The 22,962-nt window shown below is 38.6% G+C and overlaps 1 protein-coding gene across 14 annotated transcripts in view; it reads right to left on the bottom strand.

Annotated features, from left to right (window-relative positions):
- Window positions 1–22,752, bottom strand: part of ATG10 (autophagy related 10) — a 264,959-nt gene extending 242,207 nt beyond the window's left edge. For 5 of the 14 annotated variants that reach the window (XR_006203688.1, XM_042942643.1, XM_042942609.1 and 2 more), the window contains exons 1-2: window positions 22,503–22,747; window positions 8,350–8,469 (exon numbers count right to left, since the gene is read on the bottom strand). Coding sequence is in view for 13 of the 14 variants with exons in the window: in XM_042942643.1 (XP_042798577.1) it covers window positions 8,350–8,469; window positions 22,503–22,592 (210 nt within the window). In the remaining variant the exon portion in view is untranslated. Of the gene's footprint in view, window positions 1–8,349; window positions 8,470–16,182; window positions 16,301–20,162; window positions 20,242–22,450; window positions 22,470–22,502 lie in introns of those variants that run through there. The other 9 variants (XM_042942661.1, XM_042942668.1, XM_042942651.1 and 6 more) reach the window with 6 other exon arrangements.
- Window positions 22,753–22,962: the final 210 nt, after the last annotated feature.

The following is a 22,962-nucleotide window of genomic DNA, read 5'->3' as shown; positions in this document are numbered from 1 at the left end:
TTTTGAGTTTATTTTTGTGAATTATGTAAGAAAGTGGTCTAGTTTCATCCTTCTGCATGTTGCTGTCCAGTTCTCCCAGCACCATTTGTTAAAGAGACTGTCTGTTTCCCATTGGATATTCTTTCCTCCTTTGTCAAAGATTAGCTTGCCATACTTTTGTGGGTCCAATTCTAGAGTCTCTACTCTATTCCATTGGTCTGTGTCTGTTTTTGTGCCAATACCATGCTGTCTTGATGGTTACAGCTTGGTAGAGGCTAAAGTCTGGGATTGTGATGCCTCCCGCTTTGGTTTTCTCCTTCAATATTACTTTAGCTATTTGGGGTCTTTTGGGGTTCCATACAAATTTTAGGACTGCTTGTTCTAGCTTCGAGAAGAATGCTAGTGCAATTTTGATTGGGATTGCATCGAATGTGTAGATTGCTTTGGGTAGTATTGACATTTTAACAATATTTATTCTTCTAGTCTGTGAGCACAGAATGTTTTTCCATTTCTTTGTATCTTCTTCAATTTCCTTCATAAGCTTTCTATAGTTTTAAGCATACAGATCTTTTACATCTTTGGCTAGTTTTATTCCTAAGTATTTTATGATTCTTGGTGCAACTGTGAATGGGATCAGTTTCTTTATTTGTCTTTTGGTTGCTTCATTATTAGTGCATAAGAATGCAACTGATTTCTGTACATTGATTTTGTATCCTACGACTTTGCTGAATTCATGTATCAGTTCTAGCAGACTTTTGGTGGAGTCTATCGGGTTATACATGTATAGTATCATGTCATCTGTAAAAAGTGAAAGCTTGACTTCATCTTTGCCAATTTGGATGCCTTTGATTTCCTTTTGTTGTCTGATTGCTGATGCTAGCACTTCCAACACTACGTTAAACAACAGCGGTGAGAGTGGACATCCCTGTCGTGTTCCTGATCTCAGGGGGAAAGCTCTCAGTTTTTCCCCATTGAGGATGGTATTAGCTTTTCATAAATGGAAAGCCAAGTTAATTAAATTGAGATATGTTACATTATTTTATATATGCTACAGGTGCTTTAAAACAGTCTGTACCTGGCTGTGACTTGTTAATTGTGGGAGCTAGGTGATAGGTACATGCCAATTCATTACACTATTCTCTTTACTTTTACACCTTGAAATTTTGTTATGATAAGACATTAAAAATAAAAACAGCTGTGCAAATAAGAAACGTGTAAAATTCAGGAGGGCAACAGGATTGATGGGAAGAGCAAGGTAGGTTTTCTACCAAGATAGTGTTAAAGTATGGAATCAAGTAAAATGTAGAAATACTTTACAATCAATTTTTTAAAATATGAATTTTGTATAATTAGCATAATGGTAAAGGATTTTTAAGAAAAGCAATGTGAACTAACCAGAAAGACGAGTAAAGAGAAAGAATTAAAAAATCAGTTTAGGGGAGCCTAGGTGGTTCAGTCTGTTAAATGTCCGACTTTTTATTTCAGCTCAGTTCGTGATCCCTTGGCTCAAAGGATCGAGCACCTCATCAGCTCTGGGCTGACAGCACAGAGCCTGCTTGGGATTCTCTTTCTCCCCCTCTCTCTGCCCCCCCCCCACTCTCTCTCTCTTTTTCTCTCTCTCTCTCTCTCAAAATAAGTAAATAAACTTTATTTTAAAAATCAGTTTAAAATTTTAAAAAATTTTTTAATGTTTATTTATTTATTTTTGAGAGATAGACAGAGCATGAGTGGGGGAGGGGCAGAGAGAGAGGGAGACACAGAATCCAAAGCAGGCTCCAGGCTCTGAGCTGTTAGCACAGAGCCTCATGAGGGGCTCAAACCCACAGAACTGCAAGATCATGACCTGAGCTGAAGTTCGACACTTCACCAACTGAGCCAACCAGGTGTCCCAAAAATCAGTTTAAATTTCTAAGAAGAAAATGAAATTGCAAACTTTTACTCTATCTAAATTAGGAAATAAGCCCTTTCAATCAACTATTCCTGAGCTGTAAAGAAAGTAATTAAAATATTTCTAGTGTGTTGCTATGTAAATTTCAAAATATAATCAAGCAGGTTTAACGAGAGATGGGAATTAAAGTTGGTGGGGAGGCCCTTTAGTTCTTCTTGAACAATAACATATAAAATAGTATTAACTGTATAAAATCCAATCTCAAGATTAGGTAGAATGGTATTTTGTCTGCAGTATCTGAATATCTCTCTTGCTATTTTTGTTATACAAAAGTGAGAGAAGAAAGTTGGAAACCCACAGGAAATTATTTTATCAATAACCTGTGAAAGGTCAAATCACAGAACTGAGGTCCTAAACTAATGTATTCCTCTCTAGCAGGTAAAAACAGAAAAACAAAAAATTTAGAAGGTAAGTTGCTTTGAAGTTTTAAACTCTGCACAAATCCCCAAAGGGGGTCTAAATCTAAGATAAGGCTACGAACATCAGTAATTACTAACAAAGTTTAGGGTAAAGAGTAAATTATGACAAGATAGAAGAAAAGGAAGCATATATGGAACGTACATAAAAGTAGACAAAATAGTACCAAATTCAAAGCTATATATACATTACCCATACTCAATACATATTAAGATTTTGCCTCATTTGTTTCATCTATCCCTGGTTTGTTTTTTATTTTGCTAAGCTAAACTGGTATCATTTTATACTTTATTCCATAATCAAATATCCCTAACTATCTTTAAAAAGGCCCTTTTACAGTTGATTTGTTTGAGTCAGGATCACAAATTACATTAGGTTATGTGTCTTGAATTTTTGAATTCTAGAGTAGTGCTTCTCCAAGTGTGATCTGAACTGGTGTCTGTTCACGTACTGATTGTTGTTAGTCCAAAAACTATTATCAAAATCCTCACACTCTTTCCCATAGGTCAAAACGATAAATTCAGAAAAGAAAAGTAAAGACTTAGAAACTTTCATAGCAAGTTGACACTGTCAAAACATCCAAGTGCATGGTCATTGGACCTGTGACCCTGAACCAGGCTGGTGGTCATCACTGTCCCATAGTGACTCACATATGACCTAAGCTACATACTAGTCTTACACATGGGGACCACTTACTGGTCACTGCCCAGAAAGGATATTTTAATAACAAACTTGCTAGATAGAGATGCAATCCTCTCTTCACTTCTTTATCCAACCATTAAATTTTTAAGGAAATTGGATCAGCTGTCCTTTAGATTTCTGTGTTTCCCTATTTGTTTCCTGTGATATCAATTAACTTGGTTCTCGATCAACTGACTTCTTTAATTGATTTCTATTCAGGCTCAACATTTTGAGCAACAATATTTCATGGACTTTACTCTGTGATTCAAGTTATAAAACTTCAGCAAGTATGGGGCGCCTGGGTGGCTCAGTTGGTTGGGCAGCCAACTTCAGCTCAGGTCATGATCTCACAGCTCGAAGCCTCGTGAGTTCGAGCCCTATGTCACGCTCTGTGCTGACAGCTGAGAGCCTGAAGTGTGCTTCCAATTCTGGTCTCCCCCTCTCTTTGTCCCTCCCCTGCATGCTCTCTCTCTCTCTCAAAAATAAATAAACATTAAAAAAAAATAACTTCAGCAAGTATATCATATCTGGATGCACTATTTTTAGTAATGTCATAATTAATCACTAGGTTCACGTGATGATAGCTCAATCCCTCCTTTCTAAATTCCCCATCAACTTTTCACCTAATAGTTTCATCCAGTGATAACTATCACTTAATTCATTTCATTAGACATTGAAAAGTAATGATTTTCTAATTCTACCATCGTTTCTATGTTTATTAGATGGAATTTTGAAAAAATAAAAGTTCCCTTATCACATTAGTCTATTTAGTTACCATGAAATATAGATCATACAGAAAAAGTAAGATAAATGTTTATCTCTTTCCTTTTGACTAATAATTTTCTAACAAAAATCTTGATGTCCTAGATTCTCCCTATAATGTTCAATGGAGACTCTTCTACTCTATTCTCTCCTGTGTCTGTTCATTCTATCATTTTCTCTCTCTGTCTCTCTTTCTCTTTTATGAAGTCTTGGATTTTGAAAATACTTGTCTTTCAAGCGGTTGCATTCGTTGTTATTTGCCATCTTTTGCTCTTCCTTATCCTACAAGACTCAGAATAATATACCAAGACCAGTACAGTTGGTGCTAAATACACTTAAACAGAACTTTGTGAAAAGTTAACTGCAATTTCATTTATAACATTATTTCTGTAATAAAAGACACTGAAAATTTCAAACAACTAGGTAAAAATTATAACCATAATTTGGTTTTCCATGTGCCAGAAACAGTGCTAAACTCTTTGAATGTAAATCTCATTTAATCTACACAACTACGAGGTTGTATGGTGGGTATTATTTTTATTCCTATCTTACAAAAAAAGAAAATAAAGGGTGCGTATGTGGCTCAGTTGGTTAAGCGTCTGACTTCGGCTCAGGTCATGATCTCACAGTTTGTGTGTTTGAGCCCTGCATCGGGCTCTGTGCTGACAGCTCAGAGCCTGGAGCCTACCTCAGATTCTGTGTCTCCCTCTCTCTCTGTTCCTCCCCCACTCACACTCTTTGTCTCTGAAAAATGAATAAACATTAAAAAAAAAATTTTTTTTAAAGAAAAGAAGTTTGGAGACGTTAACTAACTTGGCCAAAATCCAGCTAGTAAAGGGTAAAGGAAGGATTTATAGCCATGTTTAAGTCTAAAGCTAATGCTCTTAAATTGTATCTTTAATATCTGACAAACCATTCTGTTAAACAATGGCTCTCAACAAGAGTGTACCACCTCCCTGACAGGTTTGTAAATGTTGGGGGTACGGAAACAAGAACAGTCCTGTCCAGATGCCAAGAGCATGCAGTCCACTGAAAAATAATGACTTAGAACTATTCTCCATATTCCACATACCTTTAAAATATAAAAATTGAAACTATTTTGATGACTTTAAGAAACTGTTTTATTTTTAAATTTTTAAATTATTTATATGTTTCATTAATTCACACTGCCCTTCTCATTAACTTTTCAGGGGAAGTAATGTTTTGCCTTATCTGTAAAGTTGAATTTAACCAATTCTCTAAATATTGTCATGATTCTTTTAAATTTAAGAAATAAAATGGATGGTGCCAAATCTATTTATAAACAGTCCTGAAGGTATGAGTAACAATATGGGTACTCCTTAAAGGAGGCACTCTATATAGGGATAAACAGGATTCTTCTTAAAAAAAATTTTTTTTTAATATTTTTTTTTTTGAGAAGGAGAGAGAGAGAGCATGAGCAGGGGAGGGGCAGAGAGAAGGAGAGACAGAATGAAGCAGGCTCCATACTCTCAGCTTTCAGCACAGGGCCCGACACAGGGCTCGAACTCACGAACCTCAAGATCATGACCTGAACTGAACGAAGTAGGACACTTAGCCAACTGAGCCACTCAGGCACCCCACCAAGATTCTTCTTAAATATAACTTGCAGGGAAAAAAATAATGGTTTTTAGGGGTGGAGGGAAGCATTACGAAGGTATACAAGGATATACAAGGTGATGTATATGTTCACTCTCTTCAATGTATTGAGGGCTCATAGGTTTATATACACATCAAAACATCAAACTGTGTACTTTAAATATGTTCAGCTTGCTGTTTCCCACCTATACTTAAAGACAACTATGTTTTAACAAAATAAAAATAAACTTCTGGAGCCTATAAAGTAAAACAACAGTATAAGTATTCTCCTCAACAGTCCCACAAAAAAAATGAGATATAATACATATGTAAGGTTTGAAAGAAATAACCAAGTGACTGATTCATAATCTACTTCATAAAACTAACACAAAACTGCAGAAATTAAGTGGCAAAAATACTAACATCCCAAAATTCAGAAGAAAGGTATGTGCTTTGCCTAGAGCCCCCTTTACTAAGATCAACACCATGCACTGAGGCAGGGCGAGGTAAGAAACCACAGTCCTACCACACACACACCCAATCCCAGAAGTCATCAACTGGCCACACATATCCTACATACTATACATCACCGGCATGTTGGATTTGGTCTTGACTTTGAAAAATCTTTTTTAATTAGTTACCAATATTTGAAATTTAGAGATTTCTCCCCCCTAGATCTTTTTCACTTTTCTTGGAAAATCTGGTAACCCCTGGGTCCATGTTCCCAACCTGGCAATAAGACAAGCACTCTGGTCAGCTACAGGCCATAGGATTCAGTGTCCATATTGTCTTGTACCTAGCAGCTTGACCCTTTTATGTTACCATGCCCAGATTCCAAGGCTTTTGAGTTTGCAGTTCTTGCCCTAAGGCTATAAAGATCTTCTCTAAACAGTGTTTTGTTTTCTTTTGGTACTACCTATGGACTCACCCCCACATTAAAGAAAACTGCCCTTAATTAGAGGTGCAATTCTCATTCCAAGGGTAGGGAACTTTCCTAACTCAGCAGGCAGTGGCAACAAACAAGGAGCCAAACACAGCCATCCCTATCTATCCCTGAAGCAGAGGCGAGACAAGAATAAAAACAAATCCTGGAAACTAGTTTTTGATGCACTAGTTTCAACAAATTCAATGAGGAAATTTCGAACAGGTATTTAAGGATTATTTTACGAATCTCCCTCCTAGAGACCTACCCCAGCACCCCCCGACATGTGCATGCATGCAAGCAAGCAAACACACACACACACACACACACACACACACACACACACACACATAAACACAGTCCCAGCTCCCTCCCTAACCCATTCAGGTCCTTGAAATGATAACTGGAGTATCTATTATTCTACCTCCAGCTTAAGACAAAAGAAAATTTCTTTTTTAAAAAATCTGGTGAGGGACACCTGGGTGCCTCAGTGGGTTAAGCATTGACCTCTTGATTTGGGCTCTGATCATGATCTTGCTGTTGGTGACTTCAGTCCCCACATTAGGCTCTGAACTGACAGTGTGGAGCCTGCTTGGGATGCTCTCTCTCCCTCTCTCTTTCTGCCCCTCTCCCGCTCATTCTCTCTCTCTCAAAATAAATAACTAAACTTTTTTTAAAAATCTGGTAAAAAGAAAAACTTTCAAAGAAATAACCATCAAATTATTACAGGTCAAAAGAGGTCAGAAAGCTATACTCATTCAATGAATAAACAACCAGCACTTTCTAAAATCATTATATATCAGAAACAATGATATTAAAGTTAATGAAGGAGATATGTTATTACTATTACTTATTTTTCTACTCAATTCATAAAATAAGAGAAATATTACAAAGAAGGCAACAAAAATTCCTCATTTGCAGATGACCTCACTCTACCTTAGAAGTCACAAGAGAAATCACTGAGACTAAAAGGAGAACTCAGGTGATGGTATGGTCACAAAGTTGACATACAAAACAGCAACTCTTTTATATGTCAATAATCACAGAAGAAATAAGATGAATAAACTCAAAAAGAATAGCAAACAAAATTATAAAATACTCAGGAAAAAGATTAATAATAGGTGCTAATAATAAGGTCATGTTATCCTGGAGCAGGAGATGCCACAGAGGCTTAAGAACTGTCCAATAGGGCTGGAGTCTCCCCTGACACTCCCCACCCCAACCCCCATGAAAGCTTAGCTGGCATATGACCCAAAGGAAATCATGGTTTCTCTCTCCAGTGGCACTCTAGACTGAATCAAGACCTGGATTTCCCTGGCCTAGTTCTGAATCATAGGAATCAGTTCAAAACTATTCACATTTCTCAGAATTCATACAGAAAACAGCCAATAAGCAAAAAAACAGGAATCACCACTTTTTTAGGAACGAGATTAAGACATCAAGCAAAGGAAACATCCTCTCTGAAAATTATCTCAATGAACTCTTTAAAAGCTTGTGGCAGAGAATCTTAACTAAATGTCTGTGTGGAAATAGATAAGTACATAGACCTTTCACACTGTTATTACCAAATAGAATCAAAAGAAAGAATGTTTTGGAATGTGTTTACGATATTAAGAAATTCCCAATTAATTCAGTTCTCAGTATTTTAGAATTTGTGATTGTTTGACTATGATTTGGTTTCAGGATTATCTTTCCACTCTCTGGACAAAAGTACTTTCCTAAGAAAATTAATAGTGTAAATAAATGGTTTGAAGCACCACAGAAGCATCTGTTTACATTCAGATAGTTAATATGCTAAGCATTCTTATCTATTAAATTAAAGCAGGTCACCTAAGGACTTTTCTAGATAATACTTCATTAGCTTAATTATAATGAGTATATATAGTTGAAGCAATAAAATGGACATCTGTTTTAAAACATCTTCAATTCAAGCCTTTTACTAAATCAAACTAGCTTTCACATATTAGTTTCAATTACTGAGGTTTACATGGTCAAAAAAAAACAAACCTTCATTTATATAGAATATAAAAATTTCTGTTCTTACCTTCAAAGTTCTCCATTCCCAGCCATCACCTATCTGCTGTGAATGTCTAATGAACTCTGCACAACAATGCTGGAATGTTTTTTCTCCAAAGAACTCATCTTCTTCCATACTAAATGATAACTGCAATATAAAAACTAAGTATAAGCATCAGCTGTGGAATGAATGCTAAAAGTAATTCTGCTAAATCACTTATTTCTTCAAACCAAAATTTGGGACACTGAACGGAAAATATTCTCAGAGCCATTCCAAAAAAGTGTCACATTTCCATCTTTCTCAGTCTATCCCCATTTTTTAATCAGGAAGAAAATGTGATCAACATGAAAACTGAAAACCTAGATTTATGGGGCACCTGGGTGGCTCAGTTGGTTATGCATCCAAAAGCGTCCAACTTCAGCTCAGGTCATGATCTCTCAGGTTCATGAGTTCCAGCCCGGTATCAGGCTTTGTGTTGACACCTCAGAGCCTGGAGCCTGCTTTGGATTCTGTGTCTCCCTCTCTCTGCCACTCCCCCACTTGTGCTCTATTTCAAAAATAAACATTTAAAAAAAAATTTTTTTTTAACCTAAATTTATAACAAATGTGTATCTAGGGTTCAAAAAGTTAATCTGTCCATAAATTTAGTTTCCAGAGCTTAATTTTATCTCACTTCTTCTAAGCTAATGTTTCCAAACAATCTCTTCAGAGCTTCCTTCTCTACTTCCTACCTTACTTAGCCCTTACGTAGATAGCACGGCAGTGCTTAGTAGAGCTAGCTGGTCTTCACACTTATTAGAGTTCACCTCCCTAACAAATGATGTTCTAAAGCCTGAAAGTATTAGTTCTTCAAGGTGTAAAGTCAGGATCACCTTAGTAATTACCTACTTTATAGAATCTACAAATGTGACAAATCAAGGAATAGCCATATATTTGTTACATAAGTATGTCCGAAACATAAAGTATTTATAAAAAGAGAATTTTAAAGCTAGAAAGAAACTGATACATTATGTAATTCAAGTCCCTTAATGAGAAAAATTAGACCAAGTGAATTCCCATGGTCTCCTCTTTGGTGAAAAGCACCATCAAGAAAATTAGCACTTGTTGACTGCTTACTTTGTCAAGCACAATGCTAAATACTTTAGATTCCCATTTAACCCTCACACAACCCAGAGACTATTGGTATCCTCATTCCCCAAATGAAAAGGAGAAAGTAACCTGCTCAAGAAATGCAAATGAGAAAGGATTCAAACCCCAGGAGGGCTCCAGGGCCAATGATCTGTCTATACTAGCTGATTCTCAGTGCAGTATTCTTTCTGATTATTCAAATTTAGTATGACCTATACAAGCATTTGTTCACTCATACAACAAATATATACTTAATATCTATGGTAGGTACTGTGTGTGGTGAAGGTTAGATATACAAAATGAAAAATATGTATATATACAGCCCCTGCCTTGTATGAGCTCACACTGTAATAAAGGGAGATAAGCAATAAAAATCGTTATAGTAGAAACTCCCTTAACCAACTTCCATTCAACCAACTTTCCAGGTTAATCAAAATAGTATCCATCCCTTCAGTAAAACACTGACTGGTATCTACAACATTCTGATCATGAAGCACCTCCTTCCCATCAGTTGAGTTTATGTTAACAAACCACATGTGTATATTATAAATACTACTTTAATTAAATACTCCACAAACCAAACCAATAAAATATAAGTAAAAAAAATAATAACTCTTATTTCTATGATTTAATGCCTCAGAAAGACTTTATAACAGTAAGTCTCCATAAGAAAAAGAAACTATCATTGAAGTAGGTATGGACAATGTAACCGAAAAAATCGGTGGGGGAAAAACCAAAAAAAATGGTGGGGGGAAAACCATACAAATCTAGGATTCCATGCTCAGATTGCTACATGAATGGCTTGAATTCTTTCTTTTAAACCAAAATTGGAGGGGCTCCTGGGTGGCTCAGTCGGTTGAGCATCCAACTCTTGATTTCAGCTCAGGTCATGATCCCAGGGTTGCAGGATTGAGCCCTGCACTGGGCTCTGCACTGAGCTTGGAGCCTGCTTAAAATTCTCCCTCTCTCTCTCTCTCCCTCTCCCCTGCTTGTGCTGAAAAGAAAAAAATAAAATGGAAATATAGAGGATGCATTCTGGGTTCCAAATTAATGAAGGAAGAATGAATTCCAACCAATTACCCATACTCAAAGAAAATCCCTTAGTCATACATGAGACAACTGGCAAATGAATGTATTTCTGTTCTAAGTACTTTTCTTAAGTATTTTAACTCTAGCTTTAATCAACGTCTTCAATTAATTGCTCAACTCTTAATTCTCACAGCACTGGAAAACAGGACTTCTATTTAAAGTACACACAAATGATGGAGTCCCTTATAAAGAGGGGATAGTGTGGGAGGGTGTGTGGGTGGGCATGAAGATGAATCTTTAAGGTATATAAGAGTTTTTGTAGAGCAGATTGTCAGTGGGTGAAGCACAAGGGTTAGAACAGTAGTCTAAGCAGGAAAAATGGTATGAACAAAGGCAAGTTAGGGTGTAGAGAACACTAAGACTGATCTCAGAAACATGATGCAGGAAGTATAGAAGGTATAGGGAGATAGAGATAGTCTAGTCATATGCAAATTAAACTTGGCTGCCCTCTACTGGAGCTGAAAGACAGAGTGAAGGCCTCAAAGATACAAGATGGAAGAGTTCTAAACTTCTTGAAGGGAGGTTTGTGTGCCATGCAAGAGTTTGGACTACAAGGTGGTTGTGATTACCTTCAGCAATAATCAGTTCACCACATATGGGAACCAGCAGGGAGCTGCATTGGGCACACATGCAAAGCTAAGGTTTTGCTGGGTGGATTCAGTGTATGGATACATATAGAAGAAGGAATAGAATACGCTAGTGAAAATAGTTCAGAGTTTAGGTAGGAAACATACCAAAAGAAGACTGAAGGGGCTATGAAAATATGGTAGTATCAAAGAGTATTAAATACAAAAAGGGCTAACAACAACCATAGTGAAAGGAAGGAAAAGGAAGCCTAGGAAGACTATGAGACTTTAGAACTTCAGGAGAGCTTACCAAGTTTATAAAGTAACTTAGAGAAGAAGGTCACTGGAACTCAGTAAGTTTAGATAATTATGAGACTTGAAGTGCCTGGGTGGCTCAGTTGGTTATGCATCCGACTCTTGATTTTGGCTCAGGTCATGACTCTGTGAGGTCGGGCTCTATGCTGACAGCATGGAGCCTGCTTGGGATTCTCTCTCTCCTTCTCTCTCTCTGTCCCTCCCCTGCATGCTCACTCTCTCTCTTTCTCTCACTCTCTCAAAATAAATTAATAAACATTTAAAAAAAGAAAACTATGAGGCTTATGTTTGCTGTTTTCCACATGGATACTGAAGTTACTTAGAATTATTTGGAGAGCTGGTGGGGGTGGAGAGCTCTTTAAATAAGGTGGAAGATCAAATGAAAAATTTATAAATGACAAGGGACAAATGGTAGGAAATGGAAGAGCACAGAGATGATAAGTGATACATGGTGTATAATCCTGAGTTCATCAAGAATAAGCACTAATAAACATACATGTGATCCTGATGAGTTAGAACACAGCCTTGGATTCCTCCTCAAGATGGTGGTAAAAGTAGCCAGTAGGGACAGTATGTAAGGAAAAAAACAAAAACAAACAAACAAAAAACCTAGCTTGCTATGTCTGGTGGAGCTGAATTTCATAGGATACGAAAGTCCTCAAAAAGAGCTTCCAAGGAGCCTCAAAGGAGCAACGATATTGACAAGAGGCTAGAGAAGCGGTGACCTAAAATTGGCTCTGGGGTAGGTAGTGGAGGTTACCAGCAGTCTCCATACCCTGAAATTTATAGGGTGGAGGAAGCAGCAGCTTCCACTCAAAGAACTTCAGTTTTTGTTTGTTGTTCTTTGTTTCAAAGCCAAGTTTCCTTTAAAACTAGTTAGTGGAAGCAATGACCTGTGAAGATGTTAACGTCATGTGATATGTAAGTGTGAAAACTGATCCACACTACATCCACTCGGCACCCCCACCCTAGAAATTCACAATACACACTGTGGTGGGGAAACTACTAACTTGGGGTTTCCTGACGCTTTTAACCATAAAATTCTTTTTCTGGGAATACTTAATTTACTTCACAGAATGTAGTAAAGACAATAATGGGTTTAGGATTTATATGTTTGTTTATTGCAGATGTGTGCTCCTGAAATCACAATGGAAAATCTGAGAGGGTAAGAAAACAGTGGGAGAATAGGTTTGGGAAAAGAAAGCAGCAAGTACAGGAATGGAAGTACATAAGAGACAATAAAGTACCAGTACTCAGTACTTCTACTGAGGCAGTCATCAAATGTTTCAGGTATGGATGAGAGATCTCCGGGTTACATACCAAATCCCGGTTAAGCAGCTTCAGTGCATACACAAGTTGAGAAAGTGATACCTAAGAAAGAAGACACTAAAAGGAAGAACGGAAGCCAACTTAGCAAAGGAGGGAGGCAAAGGAACAGGATGCACAAAAATCTGAACGTAAGGGAAAGTCTGGTAATCGAAGAACTCTTGCTTAACTGAAATACAGAGGTAGAAGAGAGGTACTGAGAGAACTACTGCTGATGAAGACAGAAGAGCCTGGTACCCTGAGGGCTCAAAAGGGTGTTGAAAGTGGGGGGAATCTGATCATATTTGCATTCTGGCTTCCAGGAGGGACTACAGGCTTTGCCTGACTAAATGAAGACCAGTTGATAGTCTCTAGCAATAATCCAGGAAAGACAAAATGATGCTAAACAGAGCCAAACACTGGAGGTACGGTAGAAGAGGGAGGGATTCAAAAGACATTTTGCTGGTATACTCATTACAACTGGTGATCTTGATATGTGAAGGATAGATGAGAGAAAAGATTTAAGAGAGATTCCCAGCTCTTCACCTTAGGTAGTGGTGCACTGAGCAAGAGCAGGTTTGGGGACTGAGATGGGCTTAATTTAACCACACTGAGCTTGAGTTTAAAAAGCCTGTGGAATAACCACGTGAAGGGAATCTAGCAGGCATTTGGAGATGAATCTGGAATTCAGAAGGAAAGAGAGAGCTGGGCCAGAAATATTGATTGTAAATCAACATTACGTAAACAAGAGAACACATATCATGACTCAGAGAGAGGATACAGAACTAGAATAGGGAGACCAAAAAGGAGCAGTCAGAAAATTAGGGGTTTTTTTAACTATATAATGACCCTGACATATATTGAGATACTAAATCAAACAAAAATTGAATGTAATTCATTTAAAAAAATACTAATATATTTTGGCATATTTTATAAATTCCAAACAAGCCCTTATTTAACAACAAAATTGAACTAAAGTAAAAACACTCCATTCCCTAAGCCCCCCCCAGTTACTTGAGGTTTACCTAACTATTCAAAATGTTAGTTGAAACATAAAATTTCACTCAATAGCCATAGTTTATCTAATTAACAGCTCTGTGCCAGTAGCAAGATGACAGCACATCAAAGCACCAATTAATATTTGGTTGAATACTTTTAAAATTATCTAAGGACTGGGCTTTGCTGAAGGATGTTACATATAATAATACATACACTTATGGCTTGATTACAAAATTAAGAACTATATTATATTAAAATGATATCCATCTCAATTTGAATCATTATATCATAATGAAATATCACTGAATAATTATTGTCTCTTTGCTCAAGTAAGAATATTTCAACTTTCTAAAAATGAAAACATAATACAATCAACTTTTTTTTTTAATTTTTTTTTTAACATTTATTTATTTTTGAGACAGAGAGAGACAGAGCATGAACGGGGGAGGGGCAGAGAGAGAGGGAGACACAGAATCTAAAACAGGGTCCAGGCTCTGAGCTGTCAGCACAGAGCCCGACGCGGGGCTGGAACTCACGGACCATGAGATCGTGACCTGAGCCGAAGTCGGACGCTCAACCGACTGAGCCACCCAGGCACCCCTACAATCAACATTTTTATATACACTTTTCAAGCTGTAATACACTGGTCTCTACCAAGTTTATAGACTAGTAGAGGCAGAAATGGGAATATTAGAACTTCCTACTATGAGATGCCTCAAATTATGGCCAAAAATGGAAATAACCACAACTGCAGCTTAATAAGCAAAAATGGTAAGAATTTATTTTGCAAATATAAAACCTTAGACATGTGAACTTCCTCGGTTTCCAGACGTAAGCTTAAAAATAAATTCAGACTTGGGGCGCTTGGGTGGCTCAGACGGTTAAGCATCCGAGTTCGACTCAGGTCATGATCTCACAGTTTGTGGGTTCAGGCCATGCATCAGGCTCTGTGCTGACAGCTCAGAGCCTGGATCCTGCTTCAGATTCTGTGTCTCCCTCTCTCTCTGTCCCTCCCCCACTCACACTCTGTCTCTCTCTGTCTCTCAAGAATAAATGTTTAAAAAAAATTAAAAAGATAAATAAATAAATAAATTCAGACTAGAGGTGACAACAGAACACAAGTGAACTCTCTCTCAGTAAAAAGACTAATTCCAATTCTCATCTCATCCTAAACAATGAACCTCTCATTTCTTACTATAAATAAAAGTTAGAAGGGAGTCAGAGCTCTTTCGTGCCATAAAATGTAGGTTGTTAATACATCTATTTTGCTGGAGTCTTACTCCTGCTGGAAAGCTATTTGATTTTTTTTTTTTTTAAGCTCAAATAATCAAAACCTTTTTTTTTAACTGCTTCAGCAGAGGCTAAAGATTGGGAAGGTAGAATAATTTTTCTCCCCATCAAGTGAAAGCAGTCTTTCTAAACTAGAGGTTAGCCCTAAGACTAGACAGTGTGAAGAAGCTTATTCTGCTGCTATTAAATATCTTTTCAGAAAAACAGCCCCTGTGAATTCTAATACTGTGTATAATCATTGCTCAAATGATCCTTTTTAGTTAGAAACAATTTTTTTCACTACCATTTTCCACTTTTTTCATGTGCTTTTTAATCTAATGTGCGGGGAACTGATTGGTTTTAATTTATTTTATTTTAGTTTTAGTTTATGTCAAAGACATTTCTTTTGATGAACCTATAAATCAGTGTACATTAGAATCAAAGTGAGACTAAAACACTTAAAGAAATATGACTAAGTTTCCCCAGAACTCAAGATCATTTACAAAAAACGTGATTATAACAGAATATACCATGAATACCTTTAAACATTAAAGGTAATTTTTAACTAATACTAGGAAACTTCCTCTGTATTTGTCCCTCCCTGCAGCAATACCACATTATTATAAATTTATATTTAGACTCTTTCCAAAAACAAAACAAACAAACCAAACAAAAAATACATGTAATTACTAGATAGGGGTGTTAAACTGAACCCAATACCATTATAAGAATTTGGTTTGAATTCATTTAGCTAATCACTTACCTAGCAAGGCTCTTGGGCAGTGGTCCTCAAATTTCAGAGAGCAAAGAAGCAGTCAGGGTACAAATTTAAATGTGGAATCTAAGGCCCAGATCAGGGAGATTACCTGATTCTGAAGGCCTCCAAACACACATTTGTAGTTAGCACCAGAGATAGTTTCCAGGAAGAAGTATATTAGGAAATTGAGACAAAAGACGGATTGTTTTGATATGGCTAGCGAATGACCTGGATTTCAAGGCATTTGACAGCCTGGCTGGAGCACAGCAGGGATAGCCCTGGTAATCCAATAAATAGCATGGGGAAGCAGCAAAAGGGAGAAAGTTTGGTTCAGTCTTGACAGCCACTGACCAGTGAGCCCAGCACTCCCTTCCTGCCATCCCACTAAAATATGTATCCCAAATGAAGTTCAAACGGGATACAACATTATACCTGGAATGTAACTGAAGGATGTTAATCGGTATCTGATGCTGGCTGTGGCCTCTAGCAGCAGGAAGTCCAGTTAGGAAGAATATAAAAAAGCATCTCACTCTACCTCATTCTGTATTTCCTAAAAAAAAAAAGAGAGAGCGTGAGGTGCTTCCTCCACTACTGGCTTCCAAGCCCATTGGTGATTCTCTCTCAAGGCAGTTTTTGCTCAACAATATAATGCTCATGACCAGAGCTGGAAGGTAAAGCCAAGTGGAGCACTGCATGCTACGGTGTAAAGTCAGCCCTAGGTAGCTGTGGGGACAGGAGGAGCACTCAGAAGAGTGCGACCTTACCACTACCACTTCCTCTGCAAAAACTCAAAAAACCATTTCAAATCACACAAAATCACTCCCCTTGTTATACACACAGGACAGAAAAATGAAAGAGTAGGAAAGGAAGGCCTCTTCTGAGTACACAAAGATCTGTCATTCATTAATTTGACTGTATCTTTGAACACTCTCCTACCTCACACGTAGAGGAAGAGTGCTGCCTTACCTAGATGTAGGGAGAGTGGTGCAGAGAGCTTGCTCACTCTGACCACAGTCAGACAGTCCCTACACAAGTCCCTCTTCTGTCAAGGTAAGAAAATCAAAAAAATCAATAACAGTATGGGACCAAGGTGACGCTCTTGCACCGTAAGAAAAAAGAACACTGCCATAAAGAGAAAGAGAGAAGGGCACCTGAGTGGTTCAGTCAGTTAAGCATCTGACTTCAGCTCAGGTCATGATCTCACAATTTGTGGGTTCGAGCCCCACATCAAGCTCTGTGCTGACAGCTCAGAGCCTGGAGCCTGCTTCAGTCTGTGTCTCTCTGTCTCCGCCCCTGCCCCACTCATACTCTGTCTCTCTGTGTCTCAAAAATAAAATAAAAACATTTTAAATAATCAAGATGATTGTTAAAAAAAAAAAGAGGAAGAGAGAAAGCTTGCTTCTGTGTTGGGCTTACACTGGGAATCAGAAGAAAACTTGGAAATTATCTACTTTACATTCCCAATTGAAAAAGAAAAAGGGAAAAGAAAAATACAGCCTCCAAAAGCAACAGATGAGGGAGGGGAACCATAGCTGAGAGTGTAAAAGAAAGTGGATAAGAAAAAAACTGGGAGTTCAAATATATAATAATAGTAGAGATTTAAAATCTATATGAGAGGCAATACAGAGAAGTACAGAAGCTGGAAAAAATCTAATTAGTATTTTAACATATACATGTGAGTTGATCTCCTACCACAGAAGGAAAAGGACCAAGATGTAAACAAAGCATATTGATAGATTAGAGGACAAAGACCACAAATCCAACCTACAAATAACTGGCATTTCTGAACTGAAATCATAGGCAAACATACCACTGAAAAATTACTCCTGAGCTAGAAAAAAAAAAAAAATCAAACATATTTACTTTTATAAATTGAGAGGATTCACTGTGTTTCTGAGAAAACTGTTGGGGGAAAATATCTATGCCTAGAGGTAGCAGAGTGGAATATCTTATTTTAAAAAAATAAAAAGGAGGGGCACCTGGGGGCCTCAGTCGGTTGAGCGTCCGACTTTGGCTCAGGTCATGATCTCACAACTCATGGGTTCGAGCCCCGCGTCGGGTTTTGTGCTGACAGCTCAGAGCCTGGAGCCTGCTTTGGATTCTGTGTCTCCCTCTCTCTCTGCCCCTAACCCACTCGCATTCTGTCTCTGTCTCTCAAAAATAAATAAACATTTAAATAAATAAATAAATAAATAAATAAATAAATAAATAAATAAAGGAAAAAACAAAGATGCGGAAAAAAGAGTTTATCTACACGGGAACAAAAATTAAAGTAGCCTCAGCCATCTCCTCCACAGCAGGGAACACCAAAAGTCGATAGAGCAATGTCTAAACATCTGAAAATTTCTGACTTACAAGTTGCATCTTAGCACCTATAACACAGTCAGGCACACTGTAAACAAATAAAAGTTGCAATGAAGATAAGAAAATTAAAAATTTAAATGAATTTATTTTATATATCTCTACCTATTGTACCCTTCTTCTACTTTCAAGTTTATTCACCAATTGGTCTTTTCCCATTCAAACAACAGATTTATATGACATCTAACCTTTCTGATACCAGTGTCATTATTTTTATAAGAAGATTATCATATTTTTATATAAAACAAGACTTTTCTGTAAGCACACAAGAGAAATTGATCCACCACTGGTGATGATTTGAGCTCTTTGTGCTTTTGAATACTGAGTGGGACTTGTAGAGACTAACTTGTCTGCATGTATGCTAATTAGGCCAGAACCAGGAACTAATGGTATATGAGTTTGACCAAAGTTATTCCACAAATAAGAAGATACAGAAAAAGTCGGTATCAGAAACTACAGACTCTGCTATTCTGAAAATAGATGATAAAGCCATATATTTTTAAAATATACTACCAAGTGCCATTAAAAAAATAATTGGTGGGGCACCTGTGTGGCTCAATTGGTTGAGCATCTGACTCTTGATTTCTTTCCATTCAGGTCATGATCCCAGTGTCACGGGATGGAGCTCCATGTGGGGCTCCACAGTGAGCATTGAGTCTATTTGGGATTCTCTCTCTCTTAAAAAAAAAAGAATTAGTGTTCAACATTTTTTAATGAAAGAAACATTCCCTTTTTCTTCACAAAGTCTTCATTAAAAACTAGATGGGGTAGCTGGGTGGCTCAGTCAATTAAATGTCCAACTCTTGATTTCGGCTCAGATCATGATCTCACACTTAGTGAGATGGAGCCCTGCATGGGCTACTAGACAGTGTGGAGCTTGCTTGGGATTCTCTCTCTACCTCTCTGTGTCTGCCCCGCCCCCGCTCATGCATGCTCATTCAAACGCTCTTTCTCTCAAAATAAATATTAAAAAAAAAAAAACTAGAGGGGCACTATGTGGCTCAGTTGGTTAAGCATCTATCAATTTTGTCTTGGGTCATGATCTCACGGAAGGTTCATGAGTTTGACCCCATGTAAGGCTCTGTGTTAACACTGCAGAGCCTGCTTGAGATTCTTACTCCCTCTCTCTGCCTCTCCCCCACTTGCATGGGCTCTCTCTCTCCCAAAATAAACTTAAAACAAAAAACTAGATTAGCATACCTTCTTACTTCCACAAGCTTTCACTCATTCACCTGGCACCTGCAATATCCCAGCACTTTGCTGTGTGTGTCCTCATAGAAAGGAATGTCAAATGTTTCCTGGGAAAATCAAAGACTCTAAAAGAATTCTAGAAGACTTGAATCCAGTTCTTGAAGAATTGAATTTTGACACATGAATGAGGGCTTACCAAGTAGAGACAAAGTCATGTCAAAGAAATGGAAGAGCTCTTCAACAAAGGGCCTGAAAAGTTTGCTAAGTTTTAAAAATAAAGTGCCAATACATGTGCATAGATTGGGTAAAGCATAGGCTGATATGGTCCAATGGTTCCCAACATTGGGAGGGACCATTCTCAAAGAAGTTGTTTGGAAATGAGTGAGAACATAGTTGTCACAAATAGGAGGGTGTGTAGTTTGCTATTGCAATTTAATGCTCAGGGAACAGATACAAAGAGCATCTACAAGGTATGAGGCAGCTCCATAAAAATGCCAGATGAGGCCCCATTAAGAAACACTAGGAAGTGGGTTAAAAGTAAACAAAGCCTTGAGGTGCCTGGGTGGTTCAGTCAGTTAAGCGTCAAACTTCAGCTCAGGTCATGATCTCATAGCTGGTGAGTTTGAGCCCTGCAGTGGGCTCTTCACTGACAGTGCAGAGTCTGCTTGGGATTCTCTCTCTCTCTCTCTCTCTCTCTCTCTCTCTCTCTCCTTTCACCTCTTTCCCCTCCCCTACCTCTCAAAATACATAAATAAACTTGAAAAAAAAATTAATGAAATCTAGAAAACTAACCATAGTGTTTCTTAGCATATTTTTGAAATCTGAGATCACAACCTGCATTTCTGTCAATAAATATTTACCTCTAAAAAAGCTGTGTTTTTCCTGAGAAGTGGTATGCTTCTTTCTTTCCTTTGACCACCATGAAGCTGAGAACTTAGTCTATAGGAAGGTCAGGCAGTAGGGGAGTGGGGGGGAGGGAGGAAGGGAAGGAAAGCAGTTTACAGATAACTCCAAAATTCTATGAAGAAATTCCATTTAAAACAGTGAGCAATAAGAAACCACTGTAAGTTCTTGAGCTAGCATAGAGATTATTTTAAAAGTTTTCTCTGAAGGCTATTACATGACAGTGATATGAGACAACCCTAATCTTAAAGATAAACTTGTATTAGTAAGTATGTTCCTGGGTTCTGCAAGCCTATAAGATCAGCACTTCAAGGACTGAAGTACCAAGCTCTTTAGAGGTACCTCTGGTTTTACAGTTTTCAGCAACCTTTCCCTATTCTGGATGCTTTTAGGTGGGATTTATTCTCATTCCCCTACTTTCCAATCCTTTTATACCCAGTCTGCTTGGCCCCTGAAGACATTTGTTTTCAACACATAATCACTAAATAATCTCTATGGCACTTTGTTGTTGTTATAGTTCCTGACTGTGTTTATGACTCAAACACTGCCTCTAGGGTCCCAAACATCTCTAGGCTTCAAAGATATTAAGAATCAAATCAAACTCATACTCGAACAATCTACTTATATAAAGCAGACATATTTTTCCTTAAAGAGTTGCTTATCTTTCTCAGAAATGTATAAGCATTAAGACCTGCTATCAATTTAGAATTTGTCATAAAACGTTATGGCCATCTTGATTGCCTCATCATGTAGCAGTGTCTCATTTAATCCTAAATAAACGGGGAAAGGAACTGGCAAAGGGAGAAGAATGTAAGGAGAAACAATCTTGTAAGTCTACCTATATCCAAATGAAACCAGGGTAGAACCAGAAACTGTTTCCATTAACTTCCTCAATTAAAATATCAATAACAATGTTTAATTTTTGTAATTGCAATCCCTTAATTTGCATTTCTCAATATTCAACATTTCTTTTTAGATCAAATTTTCATTTTGTAAATGTTTCCTCTCATCCATATTCAACTCTTCAGAAGCAAGAAGTAAGGATTCTACTTGGGGTCCAATAATGTTGTTGAGGGACTATGTTTTTCAATTCTGAAAGTATAAACTTAAGCTTTTGTCACTAAAGAGTGAGGCCACTGTTGAGGCGCCTGGGTGGCTCAGTTGGTTAAGCCTCCACCTTTGGCTCAGGTCATCTCAAGGTTCACATTAGGGCCCCATCACAGGCTGGGTGCTGACCGCTCAGAGTCTGGAGCCTGCTTCTGATTCTGTGTCTCCTTAGCTCTTGCTCTCCCTCTCTGCCTCTCCCTCACTCACACTGTCTCTCACAAAAATAAAAACATTAAAAAATAAAATTTAAATTTAAAAACTCGTGAAGCCACTATTAAATTGTAACTTTTTAAAGTTATAAACATGATTCACACAAAGTGAGCCTGTGGCAAAGATTTATTGAACTCCTGATGAAGGAGCAAGCTGAATGGGAAAAATTATAAAAATCTTGGAAATAGGGCAATAAAATCACAACCTTCAGGAGTACTTTTTCTACCAGTCAAAAATAATTTGCATCTCCACTAGACAAAAAAATAAAATAAAAAATAAAATAAAATAACTGCTGAGCCTGGGCCCTAATCAATAACGGTCAAACAACGGTATAGTCCGCTAGATAATTAATTCATCCTCAGGTGGGCTTCTTAGACAAGGTTTCATTCTGAGCTATCCTTTTGCTTTTGCTAGATGTTTATTATTTTTGCCATCATAAACGTGTATCTATAAACCAGTTAACTACCCCGTTCATGATTTGATATTATAAGCAGATAATTTGGGAAAAGAAAAATTGTTGGCTATAAATATTAACTTATTCCTCCTGATCCTCAATGAATATGAAACCCCTTCAAGTTAAGTGGAACTTGGACATTGAAATCACTGGTAATTTAAGACCCTTTGTTTCAAGGTCACACGGACAAAGACTTGCTATCCCCGCGCAGGCTTAAACACATGGTAGTAACCACCCACGTTGTCCGTGAAGGCTCTGTAGTGGCCAAAGAGAGCAGGTCACACTGGGTGCGCCCCCTCCTTCCCACTGCGACTCCCCACGCCCAAACAGAAGCTCGTCCCACCACCGCTGGGACGCGGCCTGCATTTCACTAGCAAGCGCCCCGCTTCCCAGTCTTTTGTTCAGGGCTGGGCTGTTAGCCGCCCACCCGCACCCGCCCTTCCACCCCATCCCAGAGTACGATGAGGACCCTACGGTAAGCAGAGCCGGGAAGAGGCGGCCAGCCAAATGCTGTGGGAATACTCACCCAGCTCCGCTCGGCCCCTGACCCCGTCGCCCAGCCCAGGGCGGGCGGGGCAACGGGCATGGGGGAGGGGAGCCGGGGTGAGGTGCCCATCGCTCTGCCCGCTGCCGCCCAACCGGCGGCCTCAAGGAAGAGAATAATGGGCTCCCGAGGGCTACGGAGACCGTAGCAGACGAGCAGAGCCCACGCGCACAGAGGAACACCAAAAGAAAGGCCCAACCCTCCCTTGGCCACCGCTACCGAGGCGACCGAGTCAGAGCATGCGCACCAGCACCTCCCGCGCACCATGGGGCCAAGCTCGCGCCCGTGCCTGACGTCGCCAGCCGCGCGCGCAGGGCCCGGGCCAGGGGGCGTGACCTCCCGGTAGCCCACTGCCACTGGAACCGAGGCCCCGCCCCTCATCTCACCGGCCGGGGGAACCGAACGGCTGCTTTGCGCTCCGCGTCCACAGAGGCTGCCCACT

Source organism: Panthera leo, chromosome A1 (assembly GCF_018350215.1).
Source record: "Panthera leo isolate Ple1 chromosome A1, P.leo_Ple1_pat1.1, whole genome shotgun sequence".
NCBI lineage: Eukaryota > Metazoa > Chordata > Mammalia > Carnivora > Felidae > Panthera > Panthera leo.
The sequence above is the reverse complement of the archived record's forward strand: the minus strand, read 5'-3'. Positions and strand labels throughout refer to the sequence as shown.